Source organism: Tachyglossus aculeatus, chromosome 1 (genome assembly GCF_015852505.1).
Source record: "Tachyglossus aculeatus isolate mTacAcu1 chromosome 1, mTacAcu1.pri, whole genome shotgun sequence".
NCBI classification, from domain to species: Eukaryota; Metazoa; Chordata; class Mammalia; order Monotremata; family Tachyglossidae; genus Tachyglossus; species Tachyglossus aculeatus.
Genome location: NC_052066.1, coordinates 71930037 through 71951192, shown reverse-complemented (window position 1 = coordinate 71951192; position 21156 = coordinate 71930037). Strand labels below are relative to the sequence as shown.

Genomic DNA, 21156 nt, shown 5'->3' with positions numbered 1-21156 from the left:
GAGCAATCTCCTCCTTTTGGGGACCGTCCTGAGGAGAAATCTCCTTTTGGGGACCATCCTGAGGAGCAATCTCCCCGTCTGGGGTCCGTCCTGAGGAGCAATCTCCCCGTCTGGGGACCGTCCTGAGGAGAAATCTCCTCCATCGGGGCCGCCCCCGTCTCCGTCCCGCCCCCGGCGAAGGTGGGGACGGCCTCCCCGCCCTCCCCGAGGGAGAAGGCCCATTTGGGGCAGAGGTCGAGGGTCATCTCCCCTCAACGCCCCGCCGCCGTCCTCGGGCGGGAGGGAGGCCTCTCTGAGGAGAGTCCCCCTCAACGCGGGCGGCGGGGGGCCGAGGGAAGGGGTTCCTCCCCCCCTCCTCCCTGACGCCCCCTCAGCCACATACGCCTGTACCTCCCCGCTACGTATAGGGGACGCTGTACGCGCCGCCTATAGACGCTGTTGAGCGGTCCTCGGGGGGGAGGGCGGCCATTCGGCGGTTACCGTGGCAACCCCCGGGAGTCCTCCCGCCCCGCGCCTGCCGCGGGCTGGCTCGGCGGCTCCGGCTCCCGTCCCGGGCCCCGCATGGAGCTGCTGGCCGCCGCCTTCAGCGCCGCTTGCGCCGTGGACCATGACGGCTCTTCCTCCGAGAGCGACCCCCGCGACTCCACGGCGGGACCCCTGCCCTCCGGCAGGTGAGGACCCCCCCACACACCACCACCACCACCCCGGGGCCACGGCCTCCCTCCCCCGCAGGAGCGCCCTGACCTCTGACCTCCCCCTTCACCTCCGGGACCCCAAGCATTCATCATCATCATCATAATAATGACATTTTTTAAGCGCTTACTCTGTGCCACTGATGATAATAATAATGGTATTTAAGCGCTTACTATGTGCCACCGATAATAATAATTGGTATTAAGCGCTTACTACGTGCCACCGATAATAATGATGGTATTAAGCGCTTACTAAGTGCCACCCATAATAATCATCATGGTATTAAGCGCTTACCATGTGCCACCGATAATAATAATGATAATGGTATTTAAGCGCTTACTATGTACCACCGATAATAATGATGGTATTTGTTTAGCGCTGACTAAGTGCCACTGATAATAATCATCATGGTATTTGTTAAGCGCTTCCCATGTGCCACCGATAATAATAATAATGGTGTTTAAGCGCTTACTATGTGCCGTCAATAATAATGACGGTATTTAAGTGCTTAGTAAGTGCCACGAATAATAATCATGGTATTTGTTAAGCGCTTACCATGTGCCACCGATGATAATAACAATGGTATTTAAGCGCTTACTATGTGCCACCGATAATAATGATGGCATTTGTTAAGCGCTTACTAAGTGCCACTGATGATAATAATAATGACGATATTTGTTAAGCGCTTACTAAGTGCCACTAATAATAATAATGACGGTATTTGTTAAGCGCTTACTAAGTGCCACTAATAATAATAATGATGGCATTTGTTAAGCGCTAAGTGCCACTGATAATAATAATGATGGTATTTGTTAAGCCCTTACTATATGCCACTAATAATAATAATGATGGCATTTGTTAAGCGCTAAGTGCCACTGATAATAATAATGATGGTATTTGTTAAGCCCTTACTATATGCCACTAATAATAATAATGATGGCATTTGTTAAGCGCTAAGTGCCAATGATAATAATAATGATGGTATTTGTTAAGCCCTTACTATATGCCACTAATAATAATAATGATGGTATTTAAGTGCTTACTATGTGATAATGATAATAATAATAATAATAATGGTACTTGTTAAGTGCTTACTATGTGCCACTGATAATAATAATGATGGTATTTGTTAATCCCTTACTATGTGCCACTAATAATAATAATCATGGTAAAGCCCTTATGTGCCACTAATAATAATAATCATGGTATTTGTTAAGCACTTACTATGTGACACTAATAATAATAATAATAATGGTATTTGTTAAGTGCTTGCTATGTGCCACTAATAATAATAATAATGGTATTTGTTAAGTGCTTGCTATGTGCCACTAATAATAATAATAATGGTATTTGTTAAGCTCTTACTATGTGCCAATAATAATGGTATTTGTTAAGCGCTTATTATGTGCCACGAATAATAATAATAATGGTATTTGTTAAGCGCTTACTATGTGCCACCAATAATAATGGTATTTGGTATTTGTTAATACCATTCTCCCCCTTCTAGACTGAGAGCCCGTTTTTGGGTAGGGATCGTCTCTATCTGTTGCCGACTTGTACTTCCCAAGAGCTTAGTCCAGTGCTCTGCACACAGTAAGCGCTCAATAAATACGATTGAATGAATGAATGTTAAGCGCTTACTATGTGCTAATAATAATAATAATGGTATTTGTTAAGCGCTCACTACGTGCCAAGCACTATTCTAAGCGCTGGGGGAGATACGAGGGAATCCGGTTGTCCCGCAGTCTTAATTCCCATTGCTCCCTCCTTTATGCATTTATTCAATCGTATTTATTGAGCGCTTACTGTGTGCAGAGCCCTGTACTAAGCGCTTGGGAAGTACAAGTCGGCAACATATAGAGACGGTCCCTACCCAACAAGGGGCTCACTGCGTTAGCGCAGTGCTCCGCCGCCGCTCCGTTTTTCCTGCTCCTTTTTCCTTTCCTCCCCTTCCCATTCCCCACGCTCTCAAAGATGACTTCCCGCCCCCGGGGGAGCGCCCTAATAATAATTATTATTATTATGGTGTTTGTCAGCGGGCAGAGCACCGGGCTGGGAGTCAGAAGGTTTAGGGGGTCTAATCCCAGCTCCGCGACTTGTCAGCCGTGTGACCTTGGACAAGTCACTTCTTTGGGACCTCAGTTCCCTCGTCTGGGAAATGGGGATGCAGACTGCGAGCCCCACGTGGGACAGGGACTGTGTCCAACCCGATTTGCTTGTATCCACCCCAGTGCTTAATACAGTGCCTGGCACATAATAATAATAATTGTCGTATTTAAATGTTTACTATGTTTAATATACCACAATTATTACTATTATTGTTATCAATCAATCAATCAATCGTATTTATTGAGCGCTTACTGTGTGCAGAGCACTGGACTAAGGGCTTGGGAAGTACAAGTTGGCAACATATAGAGGCAGTCCCTACCCAACAGTGGGCTCACAGTCTAAAAGGGGGAGACAGAAAACAAAACCAAACATACTAACAAAATAAATAGAATAGATATGTACAAGTAAAAATAAATGAATAAATAAATAGAGTAATAAATATGTACAAACATATATACATATATACAGGTGCTGTGGGGAAGGGAAGGAGGTAAGATGGGGGGATGGAGAGGGGGACGAGAGGGAGAGGAAGGAAAATAATTGTCATGTGTAAGTGTTTACTATGTTTAGTATACCACAATTATTACTATTATTGTTATTAATAATAATAATTGTCATGTGTAAGTGTTTACTATGTTTAATATACCACAATTATTACTATTATTATTAATAATACTAATTGTCATATGTAAGTATTTACTATGTTTAATATACCACAATCATTACTAATATTGTTATTAATAATAATAATTGTCATATGTGAGTGTTTACTATGTTTAATATGCCACAATTATTACTATTATTGTTATTAATAATAATTGTCATATGTAAGTGTTTACTATGTTTAATATACCACAATTATTACTATTATTGTTAATAATAATCATCATCATATTTAAGTGTTTACTATGTTTAATATACCACAATCATTACTTTTATTATTATTGTCATTATTATTATGCGCCAGGCACTGTTCTAAGTGCTGGGGGAGATACAAGATCATTGGGTTAGATGCAGTCCCTGTCCCACGTGAGGCTCCCAGTCTTCATCCTCATTTTACAAATGAGGGAACTGAGGCACAGAGAAGCGATGTGACTTCCCCAAGGTCACACAGCAGACTAGTGGTGGAGCTGGGATTAGAACCCATGACCTGCTGACACCCAGGCCCAAGCTGCGACCCCCCTGGGGAGCTGCTCTCTGGCGGACGTGACCCCTTGGCATTCAGGAGGCTTGAGGAGTGGTCTGCTGGGGCTGGGGGCTGAGTTGGCTGAATGGTCCCATGCTTTGTAGCCTTTTTCCGTTAATCCATTAATCATGTTTATTATTGAGCACTTACTGTGTGCAGAGCACTATCCTCGGGTGCTTGGGGGAGAGTACGATATAACAGTTTGTAGACATTAAGCAACAACCATCCTCTTCCCTCACACCTTTACTTGCCTTTCCCTCCCTCTCCATCTTCCCCAGCGTATTAATTAATAGCTTCTTTGCCTTCAACTCCTTTGTCGCTTTTTTTTAAAAGCCGAGATTCTTTGTGTTCTTGGCACTTTTTTGCCCTTCTCTCCACTGCTCATTCTTCCCTATCCCTCTTTCCACGAGGGTAGAGCTACCTCGGGGCAGTGGTGGGCCTGGACTCTCCCTCAGTTGACTTTAGGAGCTGGACTGAACTCCACGGTTGCCTCCCTGTGGCCCCATCCCAGCCAGAAAAATGCAAGGAGCTGCCACGTTTCCCAAAGAAGGTTGAGGGTTTGAGCTGAATCCCTGTGGGAATGAATCACCGACAAGCTCTGGCACATAGCATTTGTAGGCAGCGACTTTGACAAAGTTTAGAGCCACTTGTCCACGACTGGTCACATATTCTTATCCACTGGTGCTGGAGGATTGCTGGCCAGAGTAAGGGAATGGTGTCTCTGCTTGAAAAAGACAATTAATTTCTGACTCTGGCTCTCTCTTCAGCGAATCCCCTTCTACTCCAGGAACTGTGGCTACCCCAGAGGAGTGCCCTGCTCTTATGGATAGTCCAACCACTCTCACGGAGGCTCTGCAAATGATCCACCCTATTCCCGCTGACTCCTGGAAAAATCTCATTGAACAAATAGGTAAGAACTCGGTTTAACTTACGTTGTAGGGGAGGCTGTGGAAAGTGAAGGGAATGGGCTGCTCTGTTGCTATCATTTTGAGTAAAATAAGTTCCCTGATGTTTGTTCCTGTTGGTGGCAGGCAGTGCTTTATATGTATTTTCAGAGAGGTGAAAATACTGAATATAAATGAGGAAATGGTTTGATACAATGTTCCATGACAAATTTAGTAGCAAATTGTCTTGTATAGGAACCTCTTTTACTTAAAGTACGATTTATCTCCAGTACAATATCCTTGTCTTGCTGCAGAACAGCTGTAAATTCTACCCTACCTAGTGACTGTTGCTAAGCCTTAAAAAAAACTTCCCTACCCAAGACAGATGAATGTTGTTGGAGTGGGCTGTCCCAAAGATGTTGCTAAGGTTGGCTAAGCTATTAGGGAGTGTCTAAGGCTGGGTATGAATAGGAGTCTTCAGTCAGCCAAAAGCAGTAATGAGAAAGGAACTTGGGAAGGAGGGTACTGGAAAAGGGAAAACCTGACTCAGGAAGCAACGCTGGGCATAGGAGGGGGGTGGAAGTTGGAGGGAGGGGAGAAAGAGTGGAAGAAGGAAGGAAGAAAGGCTAGTCAGAGCCAGTGCTATTGGAGAGTATGCTAAGGATGAGAGAGAAGCAGTGTGGCCTAGTGGAAAGAGCCAGGGCGTGGGAGTCGGAGAACCTAGGTTTTAATCCCAGCTCCACCACTTACCTGCTGTGAGACCTTAGGCAAATCACTTCACGTATCTGGGCCTCAGTTCCCTCATCTGCAAAACTGGGGATTCAACTACCTCTTCTCTCTCCTACTTACACTGTGAGTCCCACGTAGGGCCTAATTACCTTCTATTTGACCCATAGTAAATGCTTAACAAAAAGTATTATTATTATTAATAATAATGATATTAATAATAGAAAACAGGTCAAACCGAGTGAGAAAGTTAGAGAAAACTATAATAAGAAACGAAAGCCTTGAGGGCTTTCTCAAGCTCTTGAAATATGGTATGTTGTCGCAGCCTTCCTACCCAGCAATGCTTTGCTGTGATGGTTACCGACGATATGCCAATATCTTAATGAGCTAAAGTAAAAAGGGCTGGCGGGAAATAAATTGCACACTGTGGTATTCTTGACACAAATTTGATTAAATCACTGTCATAACTGCCACAGGTATATCATTGTGAATGAATAATGATCCGATTTAGAGCTAGCCCCTCTGATACAGATCTGCTAAACAGAAATAGCTTTCATAGTTTTACGAGGTCAAACTAGAATTTCCTTTCAGATTGCTGCAGGAGTCACTTCAGAGGCAGAATACTAAGGCAATTCTCTTTGCTCTACTCCTTGAAGTCAGGGATCGATCACACATACTAACTATGGTGTGCTCTTTCAAGCACTTAAAACTGTGCTTTAAACACAATGGGTACTTTAAAATAGTTTTGTTTGAAACCAGGGTATACTCTGCATTTCTGTCTTTAATTTTGTCTAATTTGTGCAAGAGGAACAGCAGCAGGAATAAGAATTTCATGAGATTACAGATTTTTTTCATTAACTTTCACTTAAATAGAACACCAAGAACCTCAAATCATAAATACAATTCTCCATATTTGGAGCACTATTTTTAAAATTTTATTAATTGAAGACCCAAGATGAGGTAAATTAAGTGCAGATTCACAGAATATGAAGGCTGTTTGTTCATTGATGAGGTATACTTTGTAGAAAATTCTACAAAATAGTCTCTTTATGCTCAGTGGATTATTTACAAAATTGCTGAAAATCAACCTAATAGTTATGGAGCACGTAGAACTTTACCAGGCTCTGGGGAGACTACACTAGAGAGATAGATAGACAACTGTAAATTCCTTGATCAGGGTTTGTGTCCAACATGGGAGATGTTACATTCCTGTAGACCGTAAGCTTGTTGTGAGCAGGGAATGTGTCTGTTGTGTTGTACTCTCCCAAGTGCCTAATACAGTGCCCTACATACTAAATAAATAAGACTGAACACAAAAGGAATAAGAATATGTAAAATGATAGCTTCAAAAGGGCTATGGATGCTTGTGAGTGTATTAGTGCTCAGGAGGAAAGGAATATGTATGCTCTTTCTGAATAAAAAAATAACATTACCTGAAATGGAAAATAGTGTATTTTTTCCAGTGTGGTAAAAACCCACAAAACGTAGTACCTCGTCCTTAAGAACTTGCATTTTTAACAAATACAACAAAAATAGATTTTTGTTTGTTCCCTAGGAGAGTTACATTCTTTACATTTTATCATGAGGGCAGGACCTATAGAGTTGTGGTTAGTCATGTTTAGGAAGAGGTGGAAATTCATTCTACTTAACTCCTCAAACATGTAATATACTGCAAATGTCATAGGGTTTTCCCTCTTGAAGTGTTCATTTCTTATTTTCCACATATGAAATAATTTATCTGTAGCTCTGCATAGAAGCTAAATAGAACAGTGTACAATTCCCAAAGGTAAATCTATCTTGATTTACCTTTCATTTTAATCAATCAGTGGGTCTTTTTGAGCTGTTATTGTGTGCAGAGCACTAGACTAAGCACTTGGTAAAGTACAATACAATAGAATGAGTAGACACAATCTCTGTCCACAAGGAGCTTACAGTCTATGGGGGTAGAATGAACAGAACTGTGTCAGTTTATAGAAGGTGATAAATATTTCCTAGTATATACAGTCCTTCTAATTATGAATGTTTTTCTAAGGCTTTATACCCACAAAATTTGTGTGTGTGTGTGTGTGTGTGTGTGTGAGAGAGAGAGAGAGAGAGAGAGAGAGAGAGAGAGAGAGAGTGAAGGGTTTCAGGTACAGGCATTTTTTTGTACCTAGGCTAGCCATTTAAGATTCAACTACTGTCATCTTTAGTATCTTTTTTTTCAACAAATTTTACCTTATATATGTTACCACCCACAGCTCAGTGTTTAAATGCTTTTGTAAAGCTCACAAACTGTATTTTTGAAAATCTTAAAACCGAATGATTTCATGTAAATTAAATTCCTTCTAATATCGCTATACTGAATAATTGAATCCTAGGAGAGTAGCTCATCATGTTTCTTTAAATATAGTAATGTGGATTTTATGTTCTTGCTTGAACCAGATGATAGAATTAGACTGTATTAGCTACTGATAGATTTTTAGAGGTCCCCAGGCCCCTCTATATGTAGGTATTCTGACCTTGTCTAGAAAGGTGACCTCTGAGAAGTTATCCATGGCAGTAATTTTGAGGCCATTACAAAACTTAACCTTTGGCTCTAGTGGAGGGCTCTGAATAAGAAAGCCAAATGGCTAGGTGGAGGGTGGGAAAAGACATTGTCTCCCTCCCTGCTATGCCAGTATATTCCTCAATATCTTCATCTTGGAACTACTGACTCAAAAAATGATTTCAATTATGAAAATAGTGGATCTGATTCATCCTGCAATTAGTGCAAATTTGAATTTTGACCCCATGAAAGTACAAGCATTGTACTCAGCTTGGCATGTTTTTTTGGGGTTTTTTTCTCTTGAAATATAAGTTTTAGTAAGACTAGGACAGGTAATTTTAAATTTCGTGATCACAGATTATAAATGTCCAAATATAATGCTCATGTTTTTCAATGAATGCAAGTTTTTACTTAAGGATGCTTGGAATGTCATTTTTTCTAGCTCTCTGTGTAATTTAGTATTTACTAAGTGTCCATTGTGTGCCAACAGTGTCCTTATTGTGAAGCCAGACTCACTGCATTGCAGTTGTCCATATTAATTGAAAAGAGACATTCTATTCTATTTCACTTAAGTAATTTGTCCCTGTCAGTCGCTTTTGTGTTGGAAATAGAGTTCTTGTTAATGGTAGGACCTTGTTGCATTTGACTTACTCTAGTAATACAATTATCTTCATTCTTTCTTAAAGTCTTTCCTACTTTTGACCAAGGAATTAAGAGTAGTAATGAATTCTGAGTAATATCAATTTAATTTACAGGTGAACCCTTGCAGGACTGCTAGCTGGTACTGTCAGGACATTCAAGTCCAAGAAATCTACTTGGCAAGACTACCAAAACTTCATTCTAAAACCTGGAAAATATTTATTAATTCATTCAATTGTATTGAAGGCTTTCTGTGTGCAAAGCACTGTACTAAGCACTTGGGAGAGTACAATACAACAACAGACACAATCCCTGCCCACAGTGATTTATCTGAAGTATATTCATTTTCCTTTCCTCACTAACATTTTTTTTGTCTGGATTCCAGGGCTCTTGTACCAGGAATACCGGGATAAGTCTACACTCCAAGAGATTGAAACTAGGAGGTTACAGGATGCTGAAATACAAGCCGACTCCGAGTCTCCATCCAGTGAGGAGACACCAACTGAAGAGGAATCTAGAAATTCAAGAGAAAGCAAACCTTTGCCTCAAATATGCTTACTCAATAATGCCAACTCCAGGTTTAACCTCTGGCAGGATCTTCCAGAGATCAGGAGCAGTGGTGTCCTTGAGATTCTTCAACCAGATGAAATCAAATTGCAAGAGGTAAAGGGGATTTGGTTGGGAAGGGGAGGTATGAAATGAATCAGTGGCATTTATTGAGTGCTTACTGAATGCAGAATACTGTAATGAGCGCTTGGAAATGTATAATACAATAGAGTTGGTAGACTTGATCCCTGCCTACAAGGAGCACACAGTCTATAGAGGAAGACAGACATGAAAATAAGTTACAGCTGGGAAAATGGCACAGTGTAAGGATGTGTACATAGTGCTGAGGGTGGGATGAATGAGATTATTTCTAATAGTGATTTAGATGGGAGCCAGAAAAGTCCAAGGCATTTGTATGTGTTTTTGCTTCTGCACTATAATGAAAGATATTTTGAATACTAGCAATATATTATAGGCAATAATTCTACAGGTATAATAGGGCCCATAACTGCCCCTCTGCCCACAAGTTGTAAAGGAAGACTATTCTTCTGGGGACTAGAGAGCCTCTGTGGAAACATGACTATATAGTCACAATGTGCCACCCATTCATTCTTTCACTCAATCTTATTTATAAAGCACTTAATGTGTGTAGAGCACTGTACTAAGTGCTTGGGAAAGTACAATACAACAATAAACAGTGACATGCCCTGCCCACAACGAGCTCACAGTCTAGAGCAGGGGAGACAGACAACCATACAAATAAAATGCAGATATATACAGAAGTGCTGTGGACTGGTGGAGAAGGGGAAAAGCAAAGGGAGCAAGTCAGGGCGATGCAGAAGGGAGTGGGAGATGAGAAAAAGTGGGGCTTAGTCTGGGAAGGCTTCTTGGAGGAGATGTGCCTTCAATAAGGCTTTGAAGGGGGGAGAGAGTAATTGTCTGTCGGATTTGAGGAGGAAAGGTGTTCCAGGCCAGAGGCAGGAGGTGTGCCAGGGGTTGGAGGTGAGATCAGGGCACAGTGAGAAGATAAGCACTAGAGGTATGCATATGTGGGCTGGGTGGTAGAAGGAAGGAAGTGAGGTAAGTTAGGAGGGTTCAAGGTGATGGAGTGCTCTAAAGCCAATGTGAAGTTGAGTTTATGAAGTGGGGAATATAAAATGGTAGAACAAGAAACAAAGACTAATTACTGGATTTCTGTGCCTTTCAAACTTTCTGTCTTTGGGAGAGAAGTACTTTTTTTTTCTTGGTCTTTAGCAGAAAATGAATAATTTCTGGATTTTTATGCCTTCCTTCAAACTTTGTCTTTGGCAGAGATGAGGGCTTTTTTCTTGGTCTTTATCAGACTCCCTCTTTCTTCTGCCCACTTCCCACCTTTTTCTCACCCTTGCTTGGACCATTGGCTAGGAGAGGCATTATGTGGCTAATTGGAATTGGATAGCGCAAGGCGAAGGAATGAGCGGAATTGGGAAGGGGATAAGGATGAAGAAGAAAAAGGGGGAAAGAGATAGAAAAGGAGAAGCAAAAGAGGAAGCTGGGGCTCCCTAAGGGAATGAAACAGAACAAAAAAGGGAGAGATGGAAATGAAAATACCTAGAAAGGACAGGGAAAGGGATGTTTGGCGAAGTATTAAAAATGAGGGAAGGCAAAGAATCAGTAAGAAATTGGAAAAGAGAAATGTTTGCGAGAGGACATGCACTAGAAATTGAGAATGAGATAAGCAGGAGAAAGCCAAAGGTAGGAAAGGTAAGAGTGGTCAGCAGAATAACTATATTTAGCTAGTTCACATATAATTAAACCTGAACTAGTTCTCTGCCATTAGTGATATTTGTCATGCTAGAGTTGAAGGATTCATAATAACTTCTTGAAATTATCCCTTAATCTTCTAATTCCTTTTCCCTTTTAACAGACAAATGCAATATTAATCATCAAAATATATCTGTATCTTGAGAGCATTGCTGTTTAGAAATCTCTCCCTTTTTTTCCTATCATTCCAAATCATACTGTTCCCCTTCGTGGTCTAAAAGTCAATTCCTTACGTTTACGTGCTGGGTTGGGAGTTACTGTTTGGGGATTGCTGGTATTATAATATGATTGAAAATCTCTACAAATATCAGCTTTTTAATGTGGTCCATTCATTTATATTCAGTGTGCATGTGAATCTATTGGTTCATCTTGTAGATTCTAGGATATACCAGTTCCTCAATCAATCTTATTTACTGAGCACTTACTGTGAACAGAGCCCTGCACTAAGAACTTGGGAGAGTACACATAGAGTTGGTAGACAAGTTCCTTGCTCACAACAAGCTTGCAGTCTAATTTTCTTAAATGATTTAAACTTTCTAGATCTACTGTAGGCTTTCTGAAGAACCATCCTATCAACCAAATCCTCATTTGGGAAATTCAGTGGAGCAGAAGTTCAAAATGCCATAGCAATGATCAGGGCACTCCCTCTGCTACTTATTAGGAGGGACTCTCCTATCCATGGCCACTTTTTCTCCTCCTCCTCCTCCTCCTCATTAGTAGAAATATTCCACAGGCATAGAAAATCTCCCCCTCCAGACTGTAAACAATTGCCTCCTCCCTTCTTCCTTCCCTAACAGCCATCTTCGACTGTTTGCTCCCCAGTGGCTTCTTTCCCACTGCTTTCAAACATGCTCATATCTCCCGAGTACTATAAAAATCCTCCTTTGACCCCATGGCACCCTTCAGTTATTGCCCCATCTGCCTCCTGCCCTCTCCAAACTCCTTGTGTGAGTTGTCTACACCTGCTGTCTCAAGTTCCTCTCCTTTAATTCTCTCCTTGACCCCCTCCAGTCTGGCTTCCATCCCCATCACTCCACAGAAACCACCCTCTCAAAGGTCACCAATGATCTCCTCCTTGCCAAATCCAATGGTCTCTATTCCATCCTAATCCTCCTCGACCTCCCTGCTGTCTTCTGGAAACATTGTTCAACCTCGACTTCACTAACACTGCCCTCTCTGGGTCCTCCTCTTAGCTCTATGGCCGCTGATTCTCAATTTCTTTTGCGGGCTCCTCCTCTGCCTCCCACCCCCTAACCGTGGGTGTCTCTCAAGTCTCAGTTCTGGGTCACCTATTTTCCATCTACACCCTCTCCTTTAGAGAAGGCATTTGCTCACATGGCTATAACTACCACCTCAATGAAGGTGATACCCAAGTCTACCTCTCCAGCCCTGATCTCACTCCCTCTCTGCTGTCTCAGATTTACTCCTACCTTCAAGACATCTTTACTTGGATGTCCTCCCCTCACCTCAAACTTAACATGTCTAAAACACAACTTATTGTCTACCCACCCAAACCCTGTCCTCCTTCTGGTTTTCCCATCACTGTAGAAGGCACCACCATCCTTCCTGTCTCACAAGCCTGTGACCTTGGCATTATCCTTGACTTCACTCTTTCATTCAACCCACATATTCAATCCATCACTAACTCCTGTCGGTTCCACCTTCACAGCATCGCTAAAATCCACCCCCTCCTCTCCATCCAAACTGCTACTATATTAATCCAAGCATTTATTATATCCCATTTTGATTACTGTATCAGCCTCCTTGCTGACCTCCCTGCCTCCTGTCTTTCCCCACTCAATTCCATTCTTCACTCTGCTGCCCGGATCATTTTCTTACAGGAACATTCAGACTGTTTTCCCCACTCCTCAAGAAACTCCAGTATTTGCCCATCTACCTCTGCATCAAACAAAAATTCCTCACCACTGACTTTAAAGCACTCAATCATCTTGCCCCCTCCCACCTCACCTCTTTCCTCTCCTACTACAACCCAGCCCTCACACTTCACTCCCCTAATGCTAACTTTGTTACTGTACCTCAATCTCATCTATCTCACAACTGACCATATCCCAGATCCTGCCTCTGGCCTTCCCTCCTCATGTCCGACATACCATTTCTCTCCCCAACTTCAAAGCCTTATTGAAAGCACATCTCCAAAAGGCCTTCCCTGACTATGCCCTCCTTTCCTCTTCTCCCACTCCCTTCTGTATTACCCTGACTTACTCCCTTTATTCATGCCCCCCTTCCCCACCCCACAACACTTCTGTACATATCTGTAATTTTTTAATGTCTGCCTCTCCCTCTAGACTGTAAACTCGTGGACAGGGAATGTGTCTGTTATATTGCTGTATTGTACTCTCCCAAGTGCTTAGTACAGTGCTTCATGCACAGTAAGCACTCAATAAATATGATGAATGAATAAATTCGTTGTGGGCAGGGAATGTCAGCTATATTGTGCTAGAAGTGCTTAAAATGGTGCCCTGCACACAGTAAGCACTCAATACAATTGATTCAATGATTGAAATAAGGATTCCAGCAGCAACCCATGCTACCTCCTCACCCAAGTCAAATGGAGAAAAGAAGTAGAAATAGAGTCCAGAGGCTAGAGAAGGTAAAATATAATGTTGAGCAGAGAAGTGAGGAGTGTAGAGAAGTGAATTGAATGAGAGGAACAGACCATGCTGGATTAAACATTGAAAGAGTGTGTTCTGTAGTTGAGTGGGAATGTGAGAGATTTGAGAGTGTGTACTTAAAATAAGAGATAAAAATGAGGAAGAAAGGTTTTTGTTTTGGTATTTTTTTTTTTAATCCTCCACACCTCACCCCATCTCACCTCCCACCTACTAGGCTTTCCTACATATGTAGTTTGGTTGCAACTAGTTCTTGAAGCCCTGATGTGTCCTCACCCTCAACCTACCTGCATTGTTTTTCCTGAATTAATTGAAAAATGCATGTAAACAATAAGCTATAGCACTAATGAACAAAATTGATCTGATTCAAACACTGCCAGAATTTTATAAAAATATTCACATTGTAGTGGTTTAAATTTGTTGTGGGGGGTGGTGAGGGGCAACTGGGGGCAAAGAGCAACAACTATGCAATTACTGGTCACATTAGCGGGAGCATGTGGCTGAAACTCATGAAATAATTTGGCATCTCAGATAGTATTAATGTTATGGCCTCATTGGGCTAGTAATGAAAAGTCAGGGGACACCACACGTAATTAATTAATTAATTAATTAATTCAATCATATTTATGGAGTGCTTATAAGCTAGAGGGTTTTAGCAGTTTGGACTCTTGGAGATGAGAACTCAGTGTGAACAATCTAACATGTTAAAGTCATCCAGTAAGAAAAGTGACATCTTTGTGTTCTGTATTCTAAATCAGTGACTTCTGTACCATATTTGTTCAGTTGCTTGAAAAGTAGTTCTTCCTCTACTATAAGCACGATCTGTCTGACCCAGCAACTTTTTCAGCCGTACTTTTAAAATAAAATAAATCATAATGAGATGCTGTTTATACTTTCAATTTTTCAAGAAAAAATTAAGGACTTTCTGTTGACAAAATCTGAATTTGCTTTTGAAGCCAGGTATCTTAAAAATGGCATGACTTTTTCCTCATTTCCAATTTTTTTTAATAAAAAAATGAAGCTTAATGGGTTTTCATTATTTTTTGCCCCATTTATTCCTTTTACTGATTTGGGTTTTTTTTAAAAAGAATATCCTGAACAATGAAATAGGTAGGATTTCCAAATGCTCTATGATATTGTCAACTGATTTTAAACAGTTTAAATGAGGATAGCATTTAGAATAGTTGTGGGTAGGGAATGTCTACCGGCTCTGTTGTATTGTTCTCTAGATACAGTGCTCCATACACAGTAAGCGCTCAAATACCATTGATGATGGAGGATTTTCCTATGAGCTACAGAACAAAGGAATTCACTAAAGAGGGTGATTAGGAAAAGGAGGCCATGAAAGAAGTCTATACAGTTTGATACAGAAACTCTCTAAATTTGGGACCAACAACCCATGGCCAGCTACTGGCCAGGCTGAGGTTTCATTCATTCATTCAATCTTATTTATTGAGCGCTTACTGTGTGCAGAGCACTGTACTAAGAGCTTGGGAGTACAAGTTGGCAACCTATAGAGACGGTCCCTACCCAACAATGGGCTCACTGTCTAGAAGGGGGAGACAGACAACAAAACAAAACATGGACAGGTGTCAAGTTGTCAGAACAAATAGAATTAAAGCTAGATGCACATCATTAACAAAATAAATAGAATAATAAATGTGTACAAGTAAAATAAATAGAGTAATAAATCTGTACAAACATATATACAGGTGCTGTGGAGAGGGGAAGGAGGTAGGGTTGGGATGGGGAGAAGGAGAGGAAGGAAGGGGCTCAGTCTGGGAAGGCCTCCTGGAGGAGGTGAGCTCTCAGTATAGCTTTGAAGGGAGGAAGAGAGCTAGCTTGGCGGATGTGGGGAGGGAGAGCATTCCAGGCCGGGGGAGGACGTGGGCTGGGGGTCGACGGCGGGACAGGCGAGAACGAGGTACAGTGAGGAGGTTAGCGGCAGAGGAGCGGAAGGTGCAGGCTGGGCTGGAGAAGGAGAGAAGGGAGGTGAGGTAGGAGGGGGCGAGGTGATGAAGAGCCTTGAAGCCGAGAGTGGGGAGTTTTTGCTTGATGCGTAGGTTGACTGGCAGCCACTGGAGATTTTTGAGGAGGGGAGTAACATGCCCAGAGCATTTCTGCACAAAGATGATCTGGGCAGCAGAGTGAAGTATAGACTGAAGTGAGGAGAGACAGGAGGATGGGAAATCAGAGAGGAGGCTGATGCAGTAATCCAGTCGGGATAGGATGAGAGATTGAACCAGCAAGGTAGCAGGGTGGGGTGGGATAGCGAGGTGGTGGGGATAGGGTGCTACTTTGAATTGGAAGTGGTCACTCTATAATAATAATAATGATGGCATTTGTTAAGCACTTACTATTTGCAAAGCACTGTTCTAAGCGCTGGGGGGGATACAAGGTGATTAAGTTGTTCCACGTGGGACTCAGTCTTAATCCCCATTTTACAGATGAGGTAACTGAGGCTCAGAGAAGTTAAGTGACTTACCCAAGGTCACACAACAGACATGTGGTGGAGCCGGCTTCGAACCCATTACCTCTGACTCCAAAGCCCGTGCTCTTTCCACTGAGCCACGCTGCACTGTATGGGCTTGCACAACTGACTTGTAAGCCTGATTAAGGGGAGATCCTGGTGGGTCTTCAGAGCTGCTACTACCTCAACTCAGCTTATCAAATAATAATAATAGTATTTGTTATGCGCTTACTATGTGCGAAGCACTGTTCTAAGCATTAGGGGAGATACAAGGTTAACAGGTTGTCCCATGTGAGGCTTACAGTCTTAATCCCCATTTTCCAGATGAGGGAACTGAGGCCCAGAGAAGTTAAGTGACTTGCCCAAAGTCACAGAGCTGACAAGTGGCAGGGATGGGATTCAAAACCATGATCTCTGGCTCCCAAGCCCGTGCTCTTTCCACTAAGCCACGCTGATTCTCAAATATTCTTGGTTTCCTACTGTACTGTGTTCCTCCTTCTGTAGGAGGCCAGATTTGGATGTTTAAGTGGGGTTACCTCAGAGGGGAAAACCAACTAAATTGTTTCTTATCCAGACTAGCTTAGATGGGTTAAACTGGATTCGTGAGTTTGCCCCACTGAGCCCCCACATCTGACCTGAGTCCAGAGTAAAACATAGATTTTTTTTTTGTAAAGTTAAGAGCTTTCTCTAAAAGCCAGGGAAAGGTCTTTTCACTCTACTTTAAATTCATAGAGAATAACGTGCCTGCAATCCCTCTATGCTGGAAGAGACCCAGATTCAATTCCCAGCCAGTGAAATTTCTATTGAACAGAGAAGGCCTCCAAAGAAAAATTAAAGAAAGGAATGACTGGACCATTTCAAGGAATGGGAAATTGAAGAGGCAGAGGGTGAGTGAGCTGGACAGCCTGGAAAGCCAAGCTGAATTCTGATCCAAGTGAAGGAGAAGGAAACATTTCAATGAAAATGAATAGTGGTTAGGCTAGGAGTACTAGGAATGCTAGAATTGAAGTGTAAAATTAATGGGGAATATTTGCAATCAACAAGATGTGAGTGTAGCAGTTTGATTTTTTTTTTTTTTTCCCTCCCCTTCCCATCCCTCCATTCAGTCTAGGCTGTGCAGGTATGTTGTCCTGCAGTATTGATAGGATAGAGTAATGATAGTATCTACCAACCATGCACTGAAATAAGCCCAAAATAAAAGCGCACAAGAATGCAAAATGACAAATAGTAAAATATTCTAGCTGTAGTTTGATATAAGAACAATAATTGTGTGCTGTTGGCCACTAGATTAAGACTAAACAAATATGTTTCCTGCACAACTCTCAAAAATGGCTGTCGCAAGATACTGTACTGATGGGTGACTTCTTAAAATTATCCAGACATCTGCTAGGCACCAAAAAGCTAAAAATGAATCATCAAAGATAGGCTTTTAATGATTAATGATGCAAACAATAGAAGAAACTAGGGAAGTGTTGGGCCCACACATAAGCAATATTAAGGGAGTGGAGTGCTACAGAATGGGGAACTCTTGGGCAAAACTGATCTTACCTGAAATTGAAAAAATAACAGCAACCCAAAAAGTCTCAACTTTCTTTCTTTCCTTCTCTCTACCCACCTTTGTGCTCCGCTTTCTTTCCAGCCACTTTATTTTCTAATAATAATAATAATGGTATTAAGTGCTTACTATGTGCCAAGCACTGTTCTAAGCACTGGGGTAGATATGAGGTAATCAGGTTGTCCCACGTGGAGAATAATAATAATGGCATTTGTTAAGCGCTTACTATGTGCCAAGCACTGTTCTAAGCTCTGGGGGGGATACAAGGTAATCAGGTTGTCCCACATGGGGCTCGGTCCCAAACCCCATTTTACAGATGAGGTAACTGAGGCACAGAGACGATAAGTGACTTGCCCAAAGTCACACAGCTGATAAGTGGCGGAGCCGGGATTAAAACCCATGATCTCCGACTCTCCAGTCCGTGCTCTTTCCGCTAAGGCACCTGCTTTTCTAAATCAGGTTGTCACACAGCAGACAAGTGACAGAGCCAGAATTAGAACCCAGATCCTTCTGATTACCAAGCCCATGATCTTTCCGCTAAACCACACTGCTTCTCCAGTAGTTGTCAGCTTTCTCAGTTTTCCCTGTTCTCCCAAATCAATCAATCAATCAATCAATCGTATTTATTGAGCGCTTACTATGTGCAGAGCACTGTACTAAGCGCTTGGGAAGTACAAATTGGCATCACATAGAGACAGTCCCTACCCGATAGTGGGCTCACAGTCTAAAAGGGGGAGACAGAGAACAGAACCAAACATACCAACAAAATAAAATAAGTAGGATAGAAATGTACAAGTAAAATAAATAAATAAATAAATAAACAGAGTAATAAATATGTACAACCATATATACATATATACAGGTGCTGTGGGGAGGGGAAGGCGGTAAGGCGGGGGGATGGAGAGGGGGACGAGGGGGAGAGGAAAGAAGGGGCTCAATCTGGGAAGGCCTCCTGGAGGAGGTGAGCTCTCAGGAGGGCCTTGAAGGGAGGAAGAGAGCTAGCTTGGCGGATGGGCAGAGGGAGGGCATTCCAGGCCCGGGGGATGACGTGGGCCGGGGGTCGATGGCGGGACAGGCGAGAGCGAGGTACAGTGAGGAGATTAGTGGTGGAGGAGCGGAGGGTGCGGGCTGGGCAGTAGAAGGAGAGAAGGGAGGTGAGGTAGGAGGGGGCGAGGTGATGGAGAGCCTTGAAGCCCAGGGTGAGGAGTTTCTGCCTGATGCGCAGATTGATCGGTAGCCATTGGAGGTTTTTGAGGAGGGGAGTGATATGTCCAGAGCGTTTCTGGACAAAGATAATCCGGGCAGCAGCATGAAGTATGGATTGAAGTGGAGAGAGACACGAGGATGGGAGATCAGAGAGAAGGCTAGTGCAGTAGTCCAGACGGGATAGGATGAGAGCTTGAATTAGCAGGGTAGCGGTTTGGATGGAGAGGAAAGGGCGGATCTTGGCAATGTTGCGGAGCTGAGACCGGCAGGTTTTGGTGACGGCTTGGATGTGAGGGGTGAATGAGAGAGCGGAACCGCTGCCAAAAATACTATCCTTTTAATAGTTGACTATTTGGCCTAGTTAAGATCATGAGACTGCAAATCAGAAGACCCATGTTCAAATCTATTCAAATCCCAAACCTACGGTAAGGGACATCGGGTAAATCTCTGAATCTTTCTGGGCCTCAATTTCCTCATCTATAAAATAGAGGTAATTTAATCACCATCTCTTACACAGCACCCACAGTCTATGTCCAATCTCATAATCTTGTATTTATTCCAGAATGTAGTGAGCACTTAAACATCAGTACTGTATTAATAGTAGCATGGGGAATATCCTGAAGGATTATGACCTGGCAGTTCAAAAAAATCTCTGATGAGGAAAGGAAGAGAAGTTACAAAAAAGCTAAGACAATGAGGCAATCTAACTTGATCCTTTTTTTTTATAAAATCTGTTTTTAGAAAAATAAAGCGATCATTTAAATCAGTCTATTAAATTGGCAAATCAGTAAGCTCAATTGGCAAAATATTTAGTGTACCTTAATTGGACTTTTTTCTTTACTTTCATGACTACAGGAAAGAGTAAAAACTGGAAATGGAAGAAAAGGAACCTCTTGCCATCTTTCATGAAAACAAGGGATGTGCTAGGATTGGTTTCAAATCTAGAAATCTGAATTTAAGACCTAGGACCTTCTTTCTGTAGTTAGGTCATTGAGCACCTAATATGTGTTTTAAACACTGGGGTGGATACAAGATTATCAGATTGAACATAATCCCTTTCCCAGAAGGGGATTATAATAATAACAATGGTTTTTATTAAGCGTTTACTGTGTGCCAAGCACTGTTTTATAATCTATTTTATCCCTTTTTAAAGTTGAGAAAACTGAGGCTCAGAGCATTATGTGACTTGCCTGTCATCACAAAGCAGGCCTACTATACCATGCTGTCTCTAAACTAAAAAAGGTCTCTTTGGCAATACACCAGAATACAAATAGAGCTCCAGCTGGGCTGAGCTCAAGATCCTCTTGTTGGAGAATGATAACACCTTTCAAGAACATGTTGTTTTCGCTTAAAAAGGAGCTCTGACTCTGGAAATCCCTGTAGGACTTCTCTAGCATATGTTCTCTGGGGAAATTAGGATATTTCAAGGAGAAAAGTCTAGAGAGGCCTCAGAAGGATTGAATTGCAGTTATGCTAGAATGAATTACTATCTGAAAGCCTATATAGCTTGGGATGGAGTTTATGGAAAGCGCTTACCCATGGTTTCTTTGATCGTATTAAAATGATGGAAATGTAATGTTACGTTCGTTATCATTATCTATGGTTATTATTATCTATCCAACTGGCCGGCGTGTCAGTGACAAAATGGCGAGTCTCGCCCTAGCACATTGTTAGACTACAAACTCCCCTGCTAGACTGTAAGTTTCTTGAGAGCAGGAATCATGTCTAACAACTGTAGTCTCCCAAGTGTTTTAGTATGGTGCTCTGCACAAATACCCAGTGAATACCACTGACAATACGGGCCTCCACCCTTTACCTTACTGCTGAGGAGGGAACTCTAACAAGGAATAATGTGAGGGTTGCATCTCCTCTGCTTCTGCTGATTACCTCATTTCTGCAAATGGTGCCGCTTCAGAATCCTCACCCTGAGACAAAGGAAGTGACAGAATTTTCCTCCCAGATACCTAATGCAGGAAAGGGGGAAAAGTGCTTGTTTCTACTCCTGGTAATATAGTTTGGGGATGTAAAGGTTAATCATATAAGCTATCCTTAAGAGGCCCTTGGGGGAAAAAACATGAGTCTCTTTCACCCAACCATTGGAAATATGGTGACTAGAGAAAAGTAATATTGGTCATGAAAATAAAAAGAGCCTTACACCCACTGATTGCTAGGTACGACCTTG

General features: G+C 42.1%; 1 protein-coding gene across 1 annotated transcript in view; it reads left to right on the top strand.

Annotated features, from left to right (window-relative positions):
* Positions 1–262: 262 nt before the first annotated feature.
* Positions 263–21156, top strand: part of NGEF (neuronal guanine nucleotide exchange factor) — a 59094-nt gene continuing 38200 nt past the window's right edge. Inside the window, exons 1-3 of the mRNA XM_038756683.1 lie at positions 263–671; positions 4756–4898; positions 9150–9427. Coding sequence (XP_038612611.1) covers positions 562–671; positions 4756–4898; positions 9150–9427 — 531 coding nt within the window. The 5' untranslated portion in view covers positions 263–561. The remainder of the gene's footprint in view (positions 672–4755; positions 4899–9149; positions 9428–21156) is intronic.